The sequence below is a fragment of the Chiloscyllium plagiosum genome, unplaced genomic scaffold (assembly GCF_037043375.1).
Source record: "Chiloscyllium plagiosum isolate Xiang-an unplaced genomic scaffold, Cpla_swu_hap1 HiC_scaffold_22, whole genome shotgun sequence".
NCBI classification, from domain to species: domain Eukaryota; kingdom Metazoa; phylum Chordata; class Chondrichthyes; order Orectolobiformes; family Hemiscylliidae; genus Chiloscyllium; species Chiloscyllium plagiosum.
The window spans coordinates 44009169-44031594 of record NW_028270160.1 but is presented as its reverse complement, the minus strand read 5'-3'; the positions used below and the strand labels follow the sequence as shown (position 1 = coordinate 44031594).

The following is a 22426-nucleotide window of genomic DNA, read 5'->3' as shown; positions in this document are numbered from 1 at the left end:
CTGTGCATCAGACCTGCCTTCAGGCGGCTGGAGAACTAGAGAAGGAGACAAGCTCTGTGAAGTCCAAAAATCGCAAGGAAAATTGTTGAGTGTTGACTGCTGAATTCAGCCCATAGTGTGAGCACTATTACCTAACCAGGATTGTATTAAAACACTTGGAGCCCTCAAAATAAGGCAGTACGTTGTAATCAAGGAAGAATGACACATTAGTTCTGCTGTGGTTAGTAAAGCAACTTTGATGGAATGTGTGAATAGATAGCAAGAAAAGTAATCATTGGAAGACTGAAATATAAATAGATTTTTCTGCAAACATATAGCAGTCATACAGCAATCTTGTTGGAAAAATATAAACGAATGTTTCAGACTATAATCAAATTGAAATACCGCAGAAACGGGAAAGCTGAATTGAAAACAGAAAATCCCAGAGACTTTCATTTGATCAGGCAGTGGCTATGAGGAGAAAATTACCAATTGCTGGCAACTTAAGGACTTCCTCCTGCTGCCGCTGGGCTATTCCTGTGGCAAGGACTGCACTGCAAGAGCTAGTGACCTTGTGGATAGAGTGGGGTGGGGATGCCACCTAGTGGGGCATCTTGTGCCAATCTAAGGTGCTCCAAAAGGTGTGAACTCCCCCTTTAAGTCCCAGTGGCAATGTTGTTGCAAGAGCACGACTGGCCATTGAACTGGTTGAGACAGCAGTTCCTCTTCACTAGAATTTGTTAACTCTGCATCATCACGTAAACTCACACGGCTGATCACAAGGAAATAGTGCTGCTCTTGAAGAAGAGCTAAATAAGGAGAACCCTATAATTGCAGTCACTGTGACCACGATTTGGATTCAGACAGCTGAATGTACAGAAGTGTAGATTACAAGCAGTTTCCTTCATCACCCCATTCTGTTTTTACTAAGGAAAATATTACAGACAACCAACAAGAACACCAACCAGAGGAAAAGCAGCAGTTTTCAAAGTTTAAGTGACAATGGTTTTGGATGTTTTTCAAAGGCTGATGGGTTAGACTGTTGGTTGGTGTGCAGGTTGGTAAATGCAAGGCACAAAGAGCAGAGTGTTACCTTCCTATAGTATTGAATTGGGCCTTGACTCGAGTCAGAAAAAGATGTAACTGCAGCCATGATGTGTAATTCTTGCTTCCTCCTCACCAAATCCTTAATGACACTGTACCTTCAAAAGGAAGTAGATTGTGAAGGTTTTTGCAGGCTTCAGTAGTGAAGCATGAGTAAGCATGGGGCCTTGACAGGGGAAAAGTGCGAACAAGCCGGAAGTGAGAAGGACGCTCCCAGGTTCTAAATGAACAACAAATAATCTTGTGTTCAGATCATGAGGATGGCTTCTATGTGTATGAACAAGATGATGGAGAAATGGGGGAGATCATTATGTGGGTATATGTTGGTAAACCACACTGGCCCTATTTTAATTTCTTGGTACTGCCAAAACAAAAAAAATATTCCAATGAATAAGTAAACACAATAATGACATATTAAATGCGGAACCTTCATTCAATATGGAAGAGATATTTGATTAGATATGAACCAAAGCAGACAGTGGTTTTGCATAAATCATCTTGACGGATATTTCCAGGCCATTTAAAATAAACAAAAATATAACTGCATGGCAGTACTTAGGGTAACCACTTGAACAACTCCCCTCCTTTACTGTCCACACCCCTCTGCAAGACCCAGTCCCCCTATCTCTTTTCCACATCGCTGGAAGGGCTCATCTGGATATAGGACCTTGGTAAAAGCCCAGTAATGAGCCTGAAAGCACTGGTGCTGTGGAGCACTCATGCATTGGCTGCTTGTAATCTACACTCCAGCCAATGCATGAGTCATAGTCAAAGAGTCATACAGCATGGAAACAGACTCTTTGGTTCAACCAGTCCACACTGATCATGTTCCCAAACTAAACTAGTCCCACCTGCCTCCTCTTGGTCCAATTCCCTCCTACCTTTCTCATTCATGAACTTGTCCAAATTTCTTTTAAATGTTGTAACTGTACCTACATTTACCACTTCCTCTGGTAGTTCATTCCACACACAAACTATTTTCTGCATAAAAAGTTGCCTCTCAAGTAGTTTTTAAATCTTTCTCCTCTCAGCTTAAAAATATGCCCTCTAGTTTGGAACTCCCCCACTCCAGGGAAAAAGACCCCTGTCATTCACCTTATTTTTTATGCCCCTCATGATTTTATAAACGTCAATAAGGTCACCCCTCAACCTCCTACACTCCAGTGAAAAAAGTCACAGCCTATCCAATCAATTTTTATACCTCAAGCCTCCATTCCCAGTAACATCCTGAAATTTTTTCTGAATCCTCTCCAGTTTAATAAGGATTATCCAGTGTTCCAGCAAATATTCCACCTTCCACCCAGCAAAAGACAATTAATAGATATGCATCTGATTGCAAATAGCACCACCCAATGAACATGTCTATCATGCTTATCAAATAACAGTCATTGACTGATCCAGTGTTCATACACACATCAGAAATTCATCTTTATAATTTGTGTACATTAAAAAATTCTATTTGTTCTTTTATGCTATCACTACCATCACATTCATTCTCTTATAACTTAATGAATGCTAATGTCGTCAATCTTCAAATATTTGGGATGTTTTGTTAATTTTCAAGTGGAGTAAATGTTTAGGAAGTCCATGATGATAACAGGACATTGGGTATCGTCAAATAAGTGATGCCCAGAGCAAAAGTTTGTCACATAGGAGAAATGGCTAAATATACAATTAGGCCCAAAACAGAAATTATTTACATAATTGTTCTGAATATTTTAATGAGTGGAATCGTTATGATCTTTCTACATACTCTCTCTAAACAACACTTCAAGTAGTGACTAGGGGAGGCAGTAATGTCACTGAACTAATAGTCCACAATAAATTCACAAAAAAAAAGGCACAGTTTAAAAAAGAATTGAAAAAGAAGTTAACTTAATTGTGACCATTTAAATCAATCGATTGTGGTTAAAAACCCATTTAATTCATTAATCCCCTTTTGGGAAGGAAATCTGCCATTCTTACCTGGTCTGGCCTACATGTTACTCCAGACCCCCAGCAAAGTGATTGACTTTTAACTGTCCTCTGAAATGACCCTAACAAGCCACTCAGATCATGGGATAGGCAATAAATACTGACATAGTCAGTGATGCCCACATTCCATCAAGGAAACAAAAATCTCCTAACAATTTCTTCAGAAAAAAATTGCCTTCCATGCACACAGAATAATGAACATGTTTCAAACAAACAGTGAAATGCTAAGACTGCACATGCTCAGCTCCGTTCTTTACCCGACAAACAGAATCATTTATATCTGGCCTGCATTCAACTCCTGTACATAGCAAATAAATTAAGCTAACCAAACATTAACCAGTGTTCAGTCTACAAGTGCAATCTTGTCTGGGAAAAACTGGTTGCTATGCCTTTTCAAAAAAGATCAAAATGTTAAAATTAAGGATCAAATGGTGGTTTGGAATGTAATCCTACTCAAGTACTGTAACAGAATTCTGGGGAGGGTTTGTGGGAGTGAAGGTATAATGTCTGCAAAAGATTGGAGCTGAACCTACACACCAAGACAAGCGTAGCCTGGTAACATTCAAAGAAAGGAATAAGTCACATTTAAGAGCTCTCTAGGCATTTGAGTCAATCGTAATATTTAATTTGTTGAAAACAGATGTTTTTGAGTCTTTGTTCCACTGGAAGGCATAAAGACCTGGGTGCAAGCCAGATGCAAAACCTTTCCATTAAAGTTATTCCAAAAATAGTCGAGGATTTTAAATAGGGCACCATGCTCTAACGTTTGAGATTCAATCATGTCTTCCAGCATCTTGCATGCCAGCTATTTACAGGATTTAAACAATTATATTTTCTCTTGTTAACTGCATGTCCAGGAGCTGTAATGCGTGGGTTTGTGAATATCACATGACCCACACGTTGCCATGCTGGCAGTCAGATGGCTGAGTGTTCTGGACGGTGGGGGGGTTACAGGAAGACTTTGTGAATAGAAAGGGCAGAATGTAGGCTGGAAGAGACCCAGCTTTTCATTATTGAGCTTAGCGAAATCCTACTGCACCTCTGGGCCCCAGATAAGCATGGTATACAAGTGCAAAAGTTGCCTATGTTGTATGTTGCCAACATTTATTGAACAAAATGTGACAGCAAGTAGTAGGCAGTTAGCATTCGGTCTTAACTAGCTGCTAATTGATTTTCATGTGGTTATCAATATCCTGCAAGATTAGGCAGCTATTGTAGCTGCCAGGCACTCAGTTATTAACATTGCCATGGGGACCAGAAACATATTATGTACACTCCTTGAATTTTAACTTTTATTCCACACAGTTTCTGGTAGGCACCCTCTAGCTTCTGTAGAAGCTGAGTACCAGGAAAGTATTTTCCAATGATGAGTAACAGGACTTTGAATACATCACCAGGAATCAGTTCTGCTGATAAACAATGTACTCTGAATATTCTCTTCAAGCCACAGGCCTGAACACACAACTTCTTCATAGCTGGGTTCTGACTGTTTCACTAACAGAGTACGAGGCAAATCAGAAAGGTAGCAGACACTAACCACCATCAGCTTTGAAAAAGCTGATATGCCACCCAACATAGCTGAGCCAGCGAAGAACCATCCTTACATGGGAAAGCAAATAGTTAATTAGCATTGTAACTTGAGTCATGCGAACATCGAAAAAAACCTGAAAGTAACTTACAGCCTCAAGGGAAGCCCAAACTTTGTGCAAAGCTTATGGTGCAGTTCTAAATTGGGACTAGCTGTACTGATTCCTTTTTACATAAAAAATGATTGATTCTGGTGCATTTTTAGAACTTTTATACAATTAATAGATTTTTAATTGAAGAAAAAAATTGAATTTTCAATTCATCACAAACCTATCACACATCCAAGCGACCTCAACAGTCACTCTCAGTCATCTCTTGCTGCATTAGTGTTCCATTTCTTTGAACCCACTACACAGACCTGTATCCTAACTAAATCCACAGCTTCTCAAAGGGACACCTTATCTTTTGCTAATGGTGATAATGCAAAACACTTGTCTCCCTCCCTCTCTCTCCTGTAATTCAACCTGTCATTTTTCTCCATCTCCAGTTCTGTTAAGCTGCTATTATTGAATCACAGAATCCCTGAAGGGTGGAAGCAGGCCATTCGGCCCTTTGAGTCTCCACCGATCCTCCAAAGAGGATCCCACTGCCTACACCTCACCCCCCAAGCCTCACATCCCTGCATTTCACATGGCACATTCACCTAACCTACAATTCCCTGAACACAATGGGCAATTTAGCGTGGCCAATCCACCTAACCTACATATCATTGGGCTGTAGGAGGAAACTGGTGCACCTGGAGAAAACCCACGCAGATGTGGGAAGAACGTGCAAACTCCACACAGACAATTGCTTGAGGATGGAATCAAACCCAGGTCCCTGGCACTATGAGGCAGCAGCACTAACCATCGAGCCACCGCGCTGCCCATCTTCTTTCTGTCTGCCAATTTAATTTAACACACTTGTCTCCCTTCCCATAGTTTGTGTTCTCTATCTCCGTTTGCTTTGAGCTAATGCTGGTATTCTTCTTTCTCTCACTCAAAAAAGCTGTTGCGCCCATTTCCCTCATCTAACCCCTTTCCAACACACTTCTCCAAGTTTTGCCCTTCCCTGTCCCTTTATTAGCCTTCATTCTTTCTTTCATTATGACTCACCATCCCCTGCCAATACCATCCTCCTAATTTAGTTGTTATCCATCTGTTTGACCATTTGTCACACATATGTCAATGTCCATGAATGTATGAAAATAACAAGCATTGTCATTTTTTTTTTAAAAAAGAAAAACAGCACAAAATAAGGACAATTAACATTGATCTAAGACAGAGTCATACAGCACAGAAACAGATCCATCAGTCCAACTCATTCAAGCCAGCCAGACATCCTAATCTGACCTAGTCTCCCATGCACCAGCATTTGGCCCACATTCCATCTAAACCTTTCCTACTCATATAGCCATCCAGATGCCTTTTAAATGTTTTAATTGTACCAGCCTCCACCACTTCCTCTGGTAGCTCATTCCATTTACGCACCATCCTGTGTGAAGAAGTTACCCATCAGGAACTTTTAAAATCTTTCCTTTAAACCTATACCCTCTAATTTTGGACTCCCCATCCTACGGAAAAAAAGATCTTGGCTATTCACCCTATCAATGTCCTTCATGATTTTATAAATCTCTATAAAGGTCACCCCTCAGCCTTCAACATTCCAGGGGAAAAACACCAGTCTATTCAGCCTCTCCCTGACTCAAACCCTCCAGTCCCAGCTATAACCTTGTAAATCTTTTCTGCACCCTCTCAGGTTTAACAACATCCTTCCTGTAGAAGGGCAACCAGAATTGTATGCAATATTCTAAAAGTGACCTGTACGGCTGCAACATGACATCCCAACTTCTATACTTAATGCATGGACCAATGAAGGCAAGCACACCAAATGCCGTCTTCACCATGCTGTTTACCTGCGACCCCACTTACAAGGAAATATGCACCTGCAGCCCTAGGCCCCCTGGCAACACACCCAAGGGCCCTACCATTAACTGTATAAGTTCTGCCTGTGTTTGCCTTACCAAAATGCAATGCCTCACATTTATTTAAATTGAACTCCATTCCAATAGTCATTTTCTGATTTCTGTACAGACATGAGCCAACTCACATCTCTAAAATGTTAATATACATGTAGAAGAGTTTCCCCTGAAAAGATATTCAGGAGGCAAGATTGGTTTTGGAATTTAGTTCCTATTGTCTGGAGAGTTACCGAAACTGAAATGTAATGGTGATCCTAGACTCATTGGCTGCAAACTTGAAACTTAAAGAATGGAATGCAGAAAAAAATTCTACAACAAAAAACATGAACAGCTGCAATTCATTGAGAGGCTTTGGTTTATGTATCTGGATCATTTGTGTGGATAAAGGAAGGACTGATCACATCACCACAGAATTGGCAAAATAAATCTTATTATTCAAAGACAGGACACAGCAGCTCAATCTGGGAAACTCAGGTCAACTCAGATCAACAAAGCTCTAGGATGAAAGGTACAGGTAGCCAACTCAGAAGCAAGCACAAACACCATAGCGATTGTAACTAGCTTAGGCAAATGGACCTCATAGAATAATTTCCTGACTGGGGCTGCTAATCTGGCCCAATCAGGGAGCCCTGCTTGACAGATAATAACAGGAGTGGTTGTTCAGGGAGAGGTGGGCGCCGCAGGGAGTGGAGTGCATCATTTCTCCCTCCAACTCTATTTTGATTTAGTCCCTACCCTCCCCTTCACTGTTTTGATCACACAGCACTGTCCCTTGCTGTGAAGGGCAGTGTTTGTCACTGGCCACCCGGGTGTTTTCCTATCTTCCTGGTGGTGGAAATTAAATAAAGATTTGTGCACTTTGTGTCTTCCACTGTGTCTCACACCTGCACACACACACCATGGGTGCTGGGGATAAAATAAGCACTACCGCACTTAGGTGGTAGTGTGGGGGTTAAATTAAGAAAAAAAAAGAAAAAAAAAGAAAAAGAAAAAAGAAAAAAAAAGGAAAAAAAAAATAACAGGAGTGGTTTCACTATGTCTCACACCTGCACACACACCATGGGTGCTGGGGAAAAAAATAAGCACTACCGCACTTAGGTGGTAGTGTGGGGGTTAAAAAAAAAGAAAAGAAAATAAAAAAAATAAAAGAGGACATAAAACAAAGAACAGGAGAGGTGTCACTGGCCACCCGGGTGTTTTCCTATCTTCCTGGTGGTGGAATTTGAATAAAGGTTCATGCACTTTGTGTAACAAAAAAACAAATAATAAAAAAATGACAGGAGTGGCTCACTGTGTCTCACACCTGCGCACGCACACCATGGGTGCTAGGGGAAAAGAATAAGCACTACCGCAGTTAGGCGGTAGTGTGGGGGTAAGAGAAAAAAACTAACAGGGGATTGATCACACAGCACTGCCCTTTTGTGAAGGACACTGTTTGTCACTAGCCACTCTGGTGTAAAAAGAAAAAAAAAAAAGAAAAAACAAAACAAAAAAACAAACAGGAGTGGCCACTCTGGTATTTCCTTTCTTCCTGGTGGTGGAATATAAATAAAGATTTACATGCTTGTTTTTCACGTGTCCGACACCTGCATACACACACACGACATAGCTGCTGGGGAAAAATAAGCACTACTGCGATGTTGTGGGGGATAAAACAAAAGTTAAAAAAAGAAAACAAAAACAGGAGTGTCAGAGGTTCGGTTCACTCTGAGGAAGGGTGACTTGGTGATGGGATATCAGCCTCTGTTGAATGGCAGTCCCAAAACGTTGAACTTCTAACTACATTCAAAGAATCAGGAGAGAGAAATCCTTCAAGGCTTGTAACATGTTCATCTTTAAGAACTGATCAGACATTTGCTTTATTTTTTGTCATGCTGTTAATAATCTCTGTGCTGGCCTCGTCATTTTTTCTTGTGTGAATGCACCTTGATTTTGAGAGTAAATTTTCATACTTTGGGTGTTTTCTGAATGGAGGTTTATGCTTTGTTTTGATTTCAACTTATCAGGAAGTCTGGTTGTGTCTATTCTTGAAGTTCACAGCACTCAAAAGATTTAAATATTCCTTAAAACTCATTGGGAACAATCAAGTGATGAGAAAGATGTTATTCCAACCCATGCTCCCAACCATTAACACATTTTATTCCCATCCACTTGTGGTGCGCTATTCTGACCCCAGCTGCAAATATACCAGGCAGGAAAGATATGGATGTACCGCTCTCTACATACCAGGACGCCAGTCCATGTTGTGTTTTGTCAGCAAGTGCTAACACACCAGCCTGTTCCACAAAATGCCATCAGCTTGAAATGCTGATGATTGGCAACAAATTCACCAGCAACTTCTATTCAGTCAGTATTAACTTGATGATTGGCATTCTCTTCAAAAGTAACTCCACTCACACCACTCCTTCAAGACACTATTAAAAACTCACCCTGCACATGAGATTTCAGTTAATTCTTCTTTAGCTCTTCCTGTCTGCTGTGCTCTTATAAAGTGCCAGTCTCCCAGCTTGACAGATGATCACAGAAAATGCAAGCTGCTTGCTATTGCATCATATGCAGTTAAAAAGCACCAATCTACTAATCTTCACAGGACACAGAACACTCATCACTAGCTACAGAATAAAGTAGTGAGGAACAACAAAGGATTAACATAGACCAAAATTCCACTCACGGGTAGTTTATCACATTGAATCGGTTCTGGAGAAGATCTAATGAATTCTGGAAAAAAAAGAGAAAGATATTTATTTGTAGCTATCGTTCATAGTTGCTTTGTGAAATGTTTCATACAACAAAGCAATTTCCATTAAGATCAAAAATAATTAATGACATCACATTGTATAAAAGGTTAGGTTTATTACTGGCAAAATCAATGCATGTCAAATTTCAGACCAGTAGCTTGCTTATGGAGATGTCTTTACTGAGATGTAGGTGCATTAAAGGTTTTTATTGCTTTAAAAAGGATAAAAATATTATTTTGGGAGCTTTTGTGACAGCTCAGTTATTATATTCCTTAATATGGCTTTGAGAAATACAACAATTGGCATGTTAAAGACGGAAGCCATCTAAATGCAATTCAGAGAATTGAAGTGTTTTTTGTTGCCAGTCTAAACTGTGCCAGCTCATCGAAGTGTGTGGGGGAGTGGAATATTGGGGACCATATTCCTAAATGTTGCGGAAAAATACATATACAGATGTTGGAGGAACTGGCATATTGTTGCCCCATTTTCCCCCAAACCAGTGAATAATCTCAAACTTGGAAAGGGAAAAGCAAAAGAAGAGTTTTGATTAAATTCAAGAGTGGGGTATGCATGGAATGGACTACCAAACAAGGCACTAGTTGCTGATTATATGAATAAGTTCAAGAGGGAGTTGGATTAGAAGCTGGAGAAAAGTCTAGTCAAATGAAAGGCATCGTTTCTCTTACATTGAAAAAGCAACATGAATGACAATGGTCTTTTTAGAACCTGTGATAATATTTCAAGACACAATTTTTGATCTCGATTGTTCTGTGTTATTAAATTATTGGTTAAAATGTGGCTTTTTGCCAATCTTTTGGTTATGTCTCCTCATATTTCTTCAGTGTCAAATCTTGCCTGATCATATTTTTGGGAAATGTCTTGAGAAGCTTTACTCCTTTAAAGATGCAATTATTACAGTAAATGATTACAGTATTTTAAATAACACATTGATGAAGTTAACATTATGTTGCAACAGAGGCTCACTTTCCAAACATACAGAATGAAAAGTGAATATATAAATTAGATATGTGTACATTTCAGAAAATAATCCTTGTTAGTCCAAATTCCCTGCTGTCACATTGCTTGACAATATCTTCCCGAAACACATTGATGAAGGTAGTGCTGTGGATGTGGTGTACGTGGACTTTAGAAAGACGTTTGATTAGGATCCCCGTGGTAGGCTCATTCAGAAAGTAAGGAGGCATGGGATACAGCGAAACCTGTCTGTCTGTCTGGATACAGAATTATCTGGCTTGTAGAAGATCGAGGTGGTGGCAGGTGGAAGGTATTCAGCCTGGAGATTGGTGATCAGTCGTGTTCCGCAGAGATAACTTCTAGGACCTCTGCTCTTTGTGAGGTTTATAAATGACTAGGATAAGGAAGTGGAAGAGTGGGTTAGTAACTTTGCCAATAACCTGATTGGTGGAGTGGTAGATAGTGTGGAGGGCTGTTGTAGGTTGCAACGAGACATGGACAAGATGCAGAACTGGGCTAAGTGGCAGATGGAGTTCAGCCTGGAAAAGTCACTCACTTTGGAAGGTCGAATTTGAATGCAGAATACAGGTCTAAAGACCTTTCTTCATAAGACAGCTAGGGCTTTTTTCATTGGAGTGAAAGAGGATGAGAGGTGACTTGATAGAGGCATACAAAATGGCGAGAGGCATAGCTAGAGTGGATTGTTAGAGATTTTTTCCAGGGTGAAAATGGATAGCACGAGGGGCATAACTTTAAGGTGATTGGAGGAAGGATATGGGGAGATGTCAGAGGTGGGTTCTTCACACAGAGAGTGATGGGTGCGTGGAATGCATTGCCAGCAGTGGTAGTAGAGTCAGATACATTAGGGAGATTGTTTGGATAGGCACATGGAAGATAGTACAATGAAGGGTATGTAGGTTAGTCTGATCTGGGAGTAGGATAACAGGTCGGCACAACATCGAGGGCCGGAGGGCCTCTACTGAGCTAAACTGTTGTATGTTCTATACCCTCACAAGGAGAGTGGTCGCATGTCACTGTCATATTTTACAATATGAACACTGCATTCAGAAGTAGAGGGGACAGAAACTGGTGAAGCACAGACTAATATTTTCTATTTTCTAGTTAAAGTGTGAGTCTGAGCTCCACAATGAGATGGACACTCATACCATCAAGAGTTGCAATAAAGACCCTCAGAGCAAGTGATCAGCCAGTGAGCTTCTCGGCCAATCACTTCCAGGGAAAGCAATGTCTCATGCTGGCCTTTGGAAACACCAAGGGGATTTAGGAGCAAGGTTGGGGATTGACTTTCAGCAACCGCCACTCTAGATCCTATCAGTGTCTGCCAGAGTTGAAGAGGTTCAGGCCTCCCCATCCCACCCTGGCAGGCAGACAAGCAAACCCAATCACTGCCACTGTTCCTGCCTTTTGGAATCAGAGCCAATCAGGCTGGTTGCAGCCAGGGAACCTTAAGTAGCGGTTAACTGGCTACTTAAGGGCCTTGATCAGGATGGGTTGGAAAGTTAATCCTTTGCCATCCCACCCACAAAGTTCCTGAGTTGGTTGGGAGTGGGCATTTCCCTAGTGCCTTGCTGCTTGATTATTTGCCTTTCCCAACATCTTCCTGACCACGTCTTTAATGGACAAAGTCCTGGGCACAAAACCAGGGGGACAATGATGTAAGAAGTAGAGAAAGATGAAGGAGACAGAATTGATTCAAAAAGAAACTTTGTGATTAAGTTTCACCATAAAATGTTCTGTGCTGGGATTAAACCGTATCTCAAATCAGTAATAACCATTTGATTCAATGCGACTTGTAAGCCTTTCATTTCCTGCGTCAAGCTATTTATAGAGAGGTAATACTGTATGGTCAACTGATTGGCAACAATTGAAAGAGAAACAGAGTAAACTGATAAACTATTGTTCCTATTTGATTTCAAGTTATTTCTAGCTGAATTATATCACATTAAGCAGAGTTACGTTGTTCAACGTTGGAAAGAATCACCTTTCTTCTAGTTAAAATATTCTAACATTTTGACAAGTTTTTAAAATATTTAACAGATTCTCTAATTAGGGCATTATGGCTCATGAATAGATTTTAAAACACTAATGCTAATGGCATTGAACATCTGATTTAGTGCCTTGTAGAATATTGATGTGTGACAGCATCACTTTTGGGATATGCCATTGTACACTGTAAAGTACAAATATGTCCTCTTCCCCCTTGGCTCTGTTGTTCTCGTAATGGAATAGAAACTTTTGGTAAATATTCGTCCAACACCAGAGGGTAACTTTGACTATGAATGATTAGTGAGATCATGTGATGATTAATCAGTAATCTGTTTCACAGAGATGTAAAAAGGCTGCCAATTTATTTTCAAGTGACCTGCACAATTCCACAAAGTCAAAATTACCCTCCAGAAGTTTCTTTTTTTGGCAGACTTTGCTAAATCTGAAACAAAAGCAAACAGTATAGCAATGTCACAGTGAATTTCCACACTACTCTCCTGTTTAATAATTGTCTAGATTAGAATGGTGCTGGAAAAGCACAGCAAGTCAGGCAGCATCCGAGGAGCAGGAAAATCGATGTTTCAGGCAAAAGCCCTCCATCAGGAATGAAGTCCCATTTAATAATGTCACGTGAACAGCTTGATTGTCTTAAATTACTCCATGCTGGTACATAACATGATACCACTCCCTCCGTGACTCTCTCGTCAGGTCCACACCCCCCACCAAACCAACCTCCACTCCCGGCACCTTCTCCTGCAACTGCAAGAAATGCAAAACTTGCGCCCACACCTCCCCCCTTACTTCCTTCCAAGGCCCCAAGGGATCCTTCCACATCCTCCACAAATTCACCTGCACCTCCTCACACATCATTTATTGCGTCCGCTGCACCCAATGTGGCCTCCTCTATATTGGGGAGACAGGCCACCTACTTGTGGAACGTTTCAGAGACCACCTCTGGGACACCTGCACCAACTAACCCAACCGCCCCGTGGCTAAATACTTTAACTCCCCCTCTCACTCCGCCAAGGACATGCAGGTCCTTGGCCTCCTCCATCGCCAGACCATGGCAACATGACACCTGGAGGAAGAGCGCCTCATCCTCCGCCTAGGAACCCTCCAACCACAAGGATGAATGCAGATTTCTCCAGCCTCATTTCCCCTCCCCCCACCTTATCTCAGTCCCAACCCTCGGATTCAGCACCGCCGTCTTGACCTGCAATCTTCTTCCCGACCTCTCCGCCCCCACCCCCTCTCCGGCCTATCACCCTGACCTTAGCCTCCTTCCACCTATCGCATTCTCAACGCCCTTCCCCCAAGTCCCTCCTCCCTACCTTTTATCTTAGCCTGCTTGGCATACCCTCCTCATTCCTGAAGAAGGGCTTATGCTTGAAACGTCGATTCTCCTGTTCCTTGGATGATGCCGGACCTGCTGCGCTTTTCCAGCAACACATTTTTCAGCTCATAACATTATAGTAGCCATACTTTACTAGATCTGTCTTTAAACTGATTCAATCTGAGACATTAATGTCCAATAAATTATCCTGACTTACTATTTTTTGCAACAACCCAAGCTTTGATATTACTTTACATCTAGAATATCATAAACTGCACCATTCTGATTGCAGCAGTTGAAGTACTTTCTGCTCATATTATAGGTTGTAAAAGTTTTGCACAATTAGAAATTTTATGAAATAGTGAGGCTGATTTTTTTGCAAAGTTTTGCTCCCAAAAATCATTCTTTCCCCCTCACGCTTGATGTGATTGGGGTGTGCATATCATTAACTGAACAGTAGAACATAGAGTAATGGGCATGAACCTACGTTAGCATTGCATTCCAAGATCTTTTCTTGCATTGAATTTCTATTCTTCAATGGAAAGTGTTAGAGCAAGGAAACTCAACCAGCTTCTTCAGTTCTAATGGGTCCATGTAAACTTGAGACTTGTGTCAGTGGATTTCTACCCTAACTGTGCAATTCAATGCTTATCTCCAAATGCCACAATAGCTAAGGCCCAGAATTAGACCTTCCAACCCGAGCCACAGTTCAACACCAGCTCAACAGAACTTACAGCCTGAGTTCCTGCCTTACACTGGGCAGGAGGAAATGGAATCCACTGCTCTGCCTCAGAGGCTCATGATCATGTATCCAGTACCCTCTTGTCAAGGAAACATCAAATCTCAGTTCCAATTGACTAATTAGCAACAGATAAACGTAATGAGAGCCAGTTTGACTGTCAAAATAGTCTGCATTCTATGACAGCCTGCCCAATTCAGTGAAAGTCTAACATGGCACGGTGGCACAGTGGTTAGCACTGCTGCCTCACAGCGCCAGAGACCCGGGTTCAATTCCCGCCTCAGGCGACTGACTGTGTGGAGTTTGCACGTTCTCCCCAGTGTCTGCGTGGGTTTCCTCCGGGTGCTCCGGTTTCCTCCCACCATCCAAAGATGTGCAGGGTCAGGTGAATTGGCCATACTAAATTGCCCGTAGTGTTAGGTAAGGGGTAAATGTAGGGGTATGGGTGGGTTTCGCTTCGGCGGGTCGGTGTTGGGCCGAAGGGCCGGTTTCCACATTGTAATCTAATCTAATCTAAACTCACATAATGATGGTCCACAAAAGTCATGGTGATAGCTCTACCTGCTTCAAAGTCCACCGTTGTACAAGGTAATGGCTCTGAAAGAGTTTATGTTGAAGTTACATTAAGCTCCACTCCATCTGATAATGTCCACAGTCTTTGGGTGGAGAATCAGGCAGGCTAGCACAAGGTCCCACTAGAGACAGACATGTCATTTCTTGCTCTTGACAATTTTTTAGTAATTATGCCTAATTAGTAACTATGCTATCACACATCATGCATAACAAATGGCAGTTAGTTAAGTGCCTGTTCTTATAAACAGTAATGGTCTATCTTCCAACACTAAACAGGATCTTAGACATAGTATAGAAAGGAAAACTGGTTGGGTGGATCATCACCATGAATGACATTATTTTGCTTTTTCAAGTTTCCATTTCTTTGTATAAGTTTCCATTAACCATTAATTTGCCTTTTTTGTTACAGAGTCCCATTAGGGGCTGTTTAAACAAAATAAACTGGGTTAAAAAGAATAGAAAAGTAGAATGGTGGCAACAAACTACTTCAGCCATAAGCTGCCAGTGGTTGGTAGCTCAGAGCTCAATACAAACATGACTGTCTACTTGACTCAGTGACAGTGTACCAGTCAGATGATGACTGCCCACCCACCTCTGCAACAATGTATCAATTTGAATGTAGCTGGATCAGATTGAACATGAGATGTGCAGGCACGTATTAAAAATAGTTCCATGTCTCGAGGAAATTGCTGCTCAGGACTGCCAAATTAATATTTTAGAAAAGCAAAATGTATAAACTCATATGTTTAGTTGTATAACTAACAGCATTAGAAGCAGTCTATAAAAGGCTGATTGGGTTGATCCTGGGTATGGAGGGACTATCTTATGAAAAGAGGTTGAGAATTTAGGCCTGTGAAGTATGAGAATGAGAAAAGACCTTCTTGAGATTCATGGAGAACTTGACAAGGAGCTTGCTTCCACTTGCAGGAGTATCTAGGACCAGTAGGGATAATCTTAAGTGTTAGAGTTTCCACATTTAAGACAAAAATGAAGGGAATTTCTCCTTTCGGGGGTAGTCAATCTGTGGAATTCTTTACCGCAGAGAACTGCGGAGGCAACGTCATTATGTATATTCAAGGATCAGATCGACAAATTTTTAATCAGCAAGAGTCATAAAGTTTTTAAAATATGGAGAAAGGCTCTTTGGCCTTCATGTCCATGCTAGTCATTAAGCATCTCTCTATTCTAATCCTATGTTCCAGCACTTGGTCCAGAGCTTTGTGTGTTACAGTGTTTCAGTATTCAGCTAATTATTTCTTCAATGTCTTGAGGGTTCTTCCCTCTACTCACACTCAAATGTTCTCTAAACTTGCGGTTTGTCTTAAAAATTTGTTCCCTGCTTACTGACCCCTGACTAAGGGTTTCCCTATATACTCCATATATTCCTTTAATGACCTTTTACATCTCATCTACTCAAAGGAAATTAAACCCAGCTTATATAGTCTCCCTTCATAACTGAATTGCTCCAGCCCAAGCAACATCCTGGTGAATTTCCTCTGAACCCTCTTTAGCGCAATCATATCCTTCCTACAATGTGGTAACCGTAGCTGAATATAATAGTTCAGCTGTAGCCTAACAGTATTTACAGCTCCATCATAACCTCCATGTTCTTCTATTCAATGTCTTGACTAATAAAGTATCCCCTCTACCTTCTTAACTATTGCCTTTAAGAATCAGTGGACACATACACCAAGGTCCCTCTGATTCTCAGTACTCACTAGGCCCTACCATTTAACATGTACAAAGCAAGGGAGTACATCTTCCCAAAATGCAGCATTTCACACTTTTCCAGAATAAATTCATTTTCTGCTGTTTAGCTCATCTGACCATTTCATTATTCTACCCCTCTGACCATCCCATGTATATTGTCCCGTAATGAGACATCCTTACTATTTCATTATACTAGCAATTCTTGGGTCATCTGTAAACTTACTTACATACTTCCTACATTCACGACAAAATTATGCACATACACTTCAAACAGCTAGGGACCCAATGTGGAATCCTGTGGTATGCCATTAGGCACAGATTCCAGTCACAAAAGAACCTCTGACCATCTCCCTCTGCTTCCTGCTACTAAGCCAATTTTGGATCAACTTTACCAAACTGCACTAATCCCCATGGCCTCTTAGCATCATAACCAGTCTGACGAGACCTTTTCAAAACCCTTTTGGAATCCATGTAGATGGCATCAACATGGAGTTAGTGGATTATCAGATCAGCTATGATTTCATGGAATGCAAGAGCAGCCTCGAGGGGTTGAACGGCTTGTGTCTTCTACATCTCACGGTCTTTTGGCCAAACATCTATACAATAACATTTTTGTGTGTAGCCATAGCTTTGCTAAATTTTTATAACACAAGCTATAGGCAGGGAATAGGATGGGTGCTGGTCTTTGCAAATAAAAATGGTTGAAAACCTCTTGGTGCTAAAAGATACTGGAAATAAATGTTAGCTATTACATGGCAATTTGAGCACTTACTCAAACTTAACAGTGGTAACAAGGGTAATGGAAGGCAGAATGTTCAAAGCATTGAGTATCAGACATCTAATATTAAGTGCTTAAATTCTTGTGCTTTCTATTTTGGATATAACAATGCAGACGAAAAGGGACTGTTGTACAGCATACCTCTCTCCTTTCTTTCATCAAATGTGGTGGTTTTCTAAGAAAGGCAGAGATGAGCGTTTGCAGCTACAGGCTTAGACCTGCCACCAATAAGAATTGAACCACTATCCCATCTATTTTTTTGTGATGTTATGATCAGAGATCATAGATAAGGGAACTACCCAGAAGGGCACAGTAATTGAGCCAGTAGATCACTGAAGAGGACACGCCAAGCTAAATCAGAATGAGCTGTTTGATTTTTGCGCACAGATAGCAGCGGTTTCGGAAATGTGATCGTTCCTGGTGATGTTAGCGCTGCTCCATTTCTAAATGTAAAGTTTCAGAAATATTCACCTTTCGTCCACATGGTGGCAGCAATTCTTTTATGTGACAGCTGAGAAATGAACAAAGCAAAGCTACAAATCGTCCCCTCTTGAAAAGCAATGGGGAGGGTGGCAAGAGGGAAGTTAATTGGGCAGGTTGACATCAACCAGTTGCCACTGGAATGACCTTCTGAGCAGGGAGACCCAAGCTCGACCAACTGAGGCCCTTAAGTGGTGAACGAGCATCCATTTAAGGGCCTCGTCCCATCTGGGTTTTAATTATTCCAGCTCCAGGCGAGAGGAGAAAGAGTCAGCCTACCCCAGTGGTAAACCAGTGTGGATAGTCTGAATCTTTTTAGATGGGTAGGTGGGCTGTGGGATGAATGGGGGCATCCTTTGACCTAGATGGGAGATTGAAGGACTGTACCCAGGACAGGGGATTGCCTGCTTAGTGACAGACAGTCATAATTTTTGGCTTCCAAAAGTCTGACCAGCTGAAGAATAGCCACCAAAACTTATAAAACCAAAACCATGGGTAGTTTTCCAATTAGTGCTCTACAAACCTTTCTGGACAAGTGACCCATGGACATACACAGTTACTGGATGAAATTTAAGTAGTGATGGAAATGTGTTGCTGGAAAAGCGCAGCAGGTCAGGCAGCATCTAGGGAACAGGAGAATCGACGTTTCGGGCATAAGCCCTTCTTCAGGAATGAAGAAGGGCTAATGCCCGAAACGTCGATTCTCCTGTTCCCTAGATGCTGCCTGACCTGCTGTGCTTTTCCAGCAACACATTTCCTCCTCTGATCTCCAGCATCTGCAGACCTCACTTTCTCCACTCCTTAGTGGTCAGGCTTGAAGCTATTTGATGGAAAGCATCTGCCATCTTACCATGATAGATTTCTCTCGTTATTGAGGAGGAAGATTAGGTAGCGCAGCTCTTTCGCCTCCCTGTGAGGCAGGAGTTCCAGCTTGTTACAACCTTAAACAATCAAATGCTTTCCTTAGTGGCTGAACTTCCTTTCTGGGTTAGTCCAGCCCAACAAACTGAATATATAACATTAATTTTACCTGATTTTAATCCTATTATTTAATTAAATAAACATTTGGTGCACAGCATCTCAAAAAAAAAGCATCTTGCCAAATGATGGGCATCTGAGAATTATAGAGTGAATTATTCAGAGAGATTGGCCTATGGGCTTGTGAAGAGGGGTGAGTGGAAATGTCCACAAAAATAAACTAGTAAAGAATAATGTTTCTCGAAATATAGACAAGGGAATTTTGATGCTAAAGTAGATGGGAGCATGACCCCAGTCATACTCAATAGTCATATCCAGTCATCAATAGTCAATGTTGTTACAAGTACTAGCATGGAAAAATTTAACCACAAAATACAATAAGGATGTCAACGCGCTTTAGGGGAGATCCTGTTATTTTAAGAAGAAGAATTAGAAAAAGTAACCTATTTCCATCAGGTATTTAAGTTCACAGAACTCAGCAGCCTCACCTTCTCAATTACTAAGCCATTTCTCTAAAGCTAAATAAAAGGAAACATTGGTCACAGACTTTACATTCCCACAGTTAAGAGTTTTAAACTCAAAAGGATCTAATGCCTCTTCTCAAATGTTCTTGCTGAATTGAAATAAAGAAATCATCTCTTTAACTACCCATACCATACAAGATCATTGGCTTTCTGGTATAATGATATAATTCCAGTTCACCCCAAAAGGGAAGTGCACCAAACAAATTCCATGATCAATTATTAATATCATAGATATAAAATTGCAATTCAGTTGATGATATTTTTAATACACCACCTAAGACTTTATGTCAACATGTAGATCTATAAACAGAAAAACAGTGCTACTCACAGAAAGTATGTATTTCCTTACTGCCAAAAACACTTTGTTTGTGTGAAGAAAATACAGCATGTATTTTCTTAACCTTTGAAATTTGTCAGTCTGTGGAAGAATTTCAGCACCAAGCAGTTGTGTTTTAAAATAAAGCAGGTTAACTGTTCTCATGCACTTAACTGGAAAAAAATGTGATAGCTCACATGTACAAAGATTTGATATATGAGAGTGCAATGTACCATTATAGTTTATAATTATCTCAGGAGGGCACTTGAATGCAGTGATAGTGTCCATACCTCAGAGCCAGGAGGTTCGGGTTCAAGTCCCACCTGCTGAAGTGTGTAATAATATCTCTGAACAGGTAGATTAGAAAATATCTACAATTATCTCAGTCTTTGATTAACAGTCTCTCGTGCGGTGGGCCTATAATTCAGTAGATACTTCTGATGCTTTCAAGTTGAAGTTCAGTGCTTGTAAACAAAAGGAATCCCAGCAGGTAATGAAGTTGCTGGTAACCAAAATTCTGGGTGATTGGTTTTCAGGTGAACTTGAAATTTGAACAGCATGGGTGAGTCCTTCCCTCTGCTGTGACTCTTATTTTCAAGGTATTACAGATAATTATCTTTGCTGACTTGCAGCTAATTTGTGATCTGGCTTTCTGACCAATGAACTGCTAATTAAATTACTCTCTGGTGGAGCTGCCTGCAAACAACTTTTACTGATTTTTAAAAGTTGACCAAAGACATTGCAGCATCACCAAATGAGTTTTCACATGTTTGATGGTCCCTTCCAAACAAGGCAGTGGTAATCATATTATTTCCAATATCCTGGCTTGTGACTTACAGTTTTTGAGATGCTTCACAGATTGAGAGACCATGGAAGGTTGATAGTCTCCATTCACTTCCATGTGTTGACAATGGAGTTTAGATTTCTGCATTTTGTTCAAAATGAACCTTGGAAACAGAAATACTGGGGATTCCATAGTCTCTTTGTGTTGATCCATCCTTGAACAATGACTTACGTGAATTTCCTGGACAGCTGTCCATATTAAGACTTAAGACATGGTCTTGTCTGTATTTCAATTGCCAAAGGTTTGCATGACTTGGGGCTGTCAAGTCATTGTGGGCGGCACGGTGGCCCAGTGGTTAGCACCGCTGCCTCACAGCGCCAGAGACCCGGGTTCAATTCCCGCCTCAGGCGACTGACTGTGTGGAGTTTGCACGTTCTCCCAGTGTCTGCGTGGGTTCCCTCCGGGTGCTCCGGTTTCCTCCCACAGTCCAAAGATGTGCAGGTCAGGTGAATTGGCCATGCTAAATTGCCCGTATGTTAGGTAAGGGGTAAATGTAGGGGTATGGGTGGGTTGCGCTTCAGCGGGTCGGTGTGGACTTGTTGGGCCGAAGGGCTTGTTTCCACACTGTAATGTAATGTAATGTAAGAGTGTGGTGCTGGAAAAGCACAGCTGGTCAGGCAGCAACTGAGGAGCGGGAGAGTTGACATTTCGGGCATAAGCCCTTCATCAGAAATGACTTGGGGTAGCAATCTTAATGGCTAGTTAATATCAACTCATGAACTATATGTTCGCAATGTTAACTTTGCATTTGGTGTGCCAAAATGAAAACATTAAAAGGATCTGGTCATTACCACAATGCTGTTTGTAGATGCTTCCCATGCATAAATTGATCGCTGCATTTCCTACTGCACTGCTGGGGGGACGCCAACAGTGTCAAATCATTACTAAACCAATTTCCCAATCAGACTTGGATTATTGTCATTGGGAGGGAGTCTGAACAGAGGACAGTGAACACAAAATTGGCACCAACATAATGCACGAAGCCTCCAACTTCCATTTGTAAAACTGGAACATTTTGAGAGGGTCAGGAGTTGTTGGGTGAGTGAACTAATGTATACTAATGAGCAGGCAATACACATGTAAGGAGCTTATTAGGATCTCAACTTTGAATCTTTTCACGTTTTCATTAAGGTGGACAGCCTTCAGGAGCTGTCACATCCAGACTAACTCAACGTAGCAAGGTAGGCAGTGTTTTGAATGGGAAAGATTAACTTATGGGTAGAGTGAAGAGCGAATTATTGCCAGAGAGTTAAACAAAAAGATCAATTTCTCAAATTTCTGCTCTAACCCGAGATCAAGTTTTCCACCTGCCCTCCAAAATGTAAAAAAATCTTGATCCTTTCAGCTTTTCAAACTTCGATGTTCTGGTCCAAACTGTAACCACAGTAAATACACCTAAAGTCAATCAGGGCAGCACGATGGCTCAGTGGTTAGCACTGCTGCCTCATAGTACCAGGGACCCAGGTTTGAGTCCATCCTCAGGTGACTGTCATGTAAAGTTTGCATGTTCTCCCCGTGTCTGCTTGGGTTTCCTCCGGATGGTCTGGTTTTCTCCCACAGTCCAAAGGTGTGCAGGTTAGGTGCACTGCTAAGTTGCCCATATTTGTCCAGGGATAATGTAGGTTCAGTGGATTACTTATGTGAAATGTAGAGTTCAGGGATGGGATTGGGTGCGATGCTCTTCAATGGGTCAATGTGGACTCTGTGAGCCGAATGGTCTGCTTCCACACTGGAGGTAGTCCATGATTCCATGAGAATAGGGCCTGCATTTCTGATGATCCCATTGCTCTCCCTGCCCTCAGTAACCCCTCAGACATGAATTAATCA

The 22426-nt window shown here is 41.3% G+C and overlaps 1 protein-coding gene across 2 annotated transcripts in view; it reads right to left on the bottom strand.

Annotated features, from left to right (window-relative positions):
• The window catches only part of blnk (B cell linker), a 211709-nt gene that overhangs the window by 155408 nt on the left and 33875 nt on the right, over nucleotides 1-22426 (bottom strand). For both annotated transcript variants that reach the window (XM_087998990.1, XM_087998991.1), the window contains exon 3: nucleotides 9276-9322. In XM_087998990.1, the coding sequence (XP_087855116.1) occupies nucleotides 9276-9322 (47 nt within the window). The remainder of the gene's footprint in view (nucleotides 1-9275; nucleotides 9323-22426) is intronic.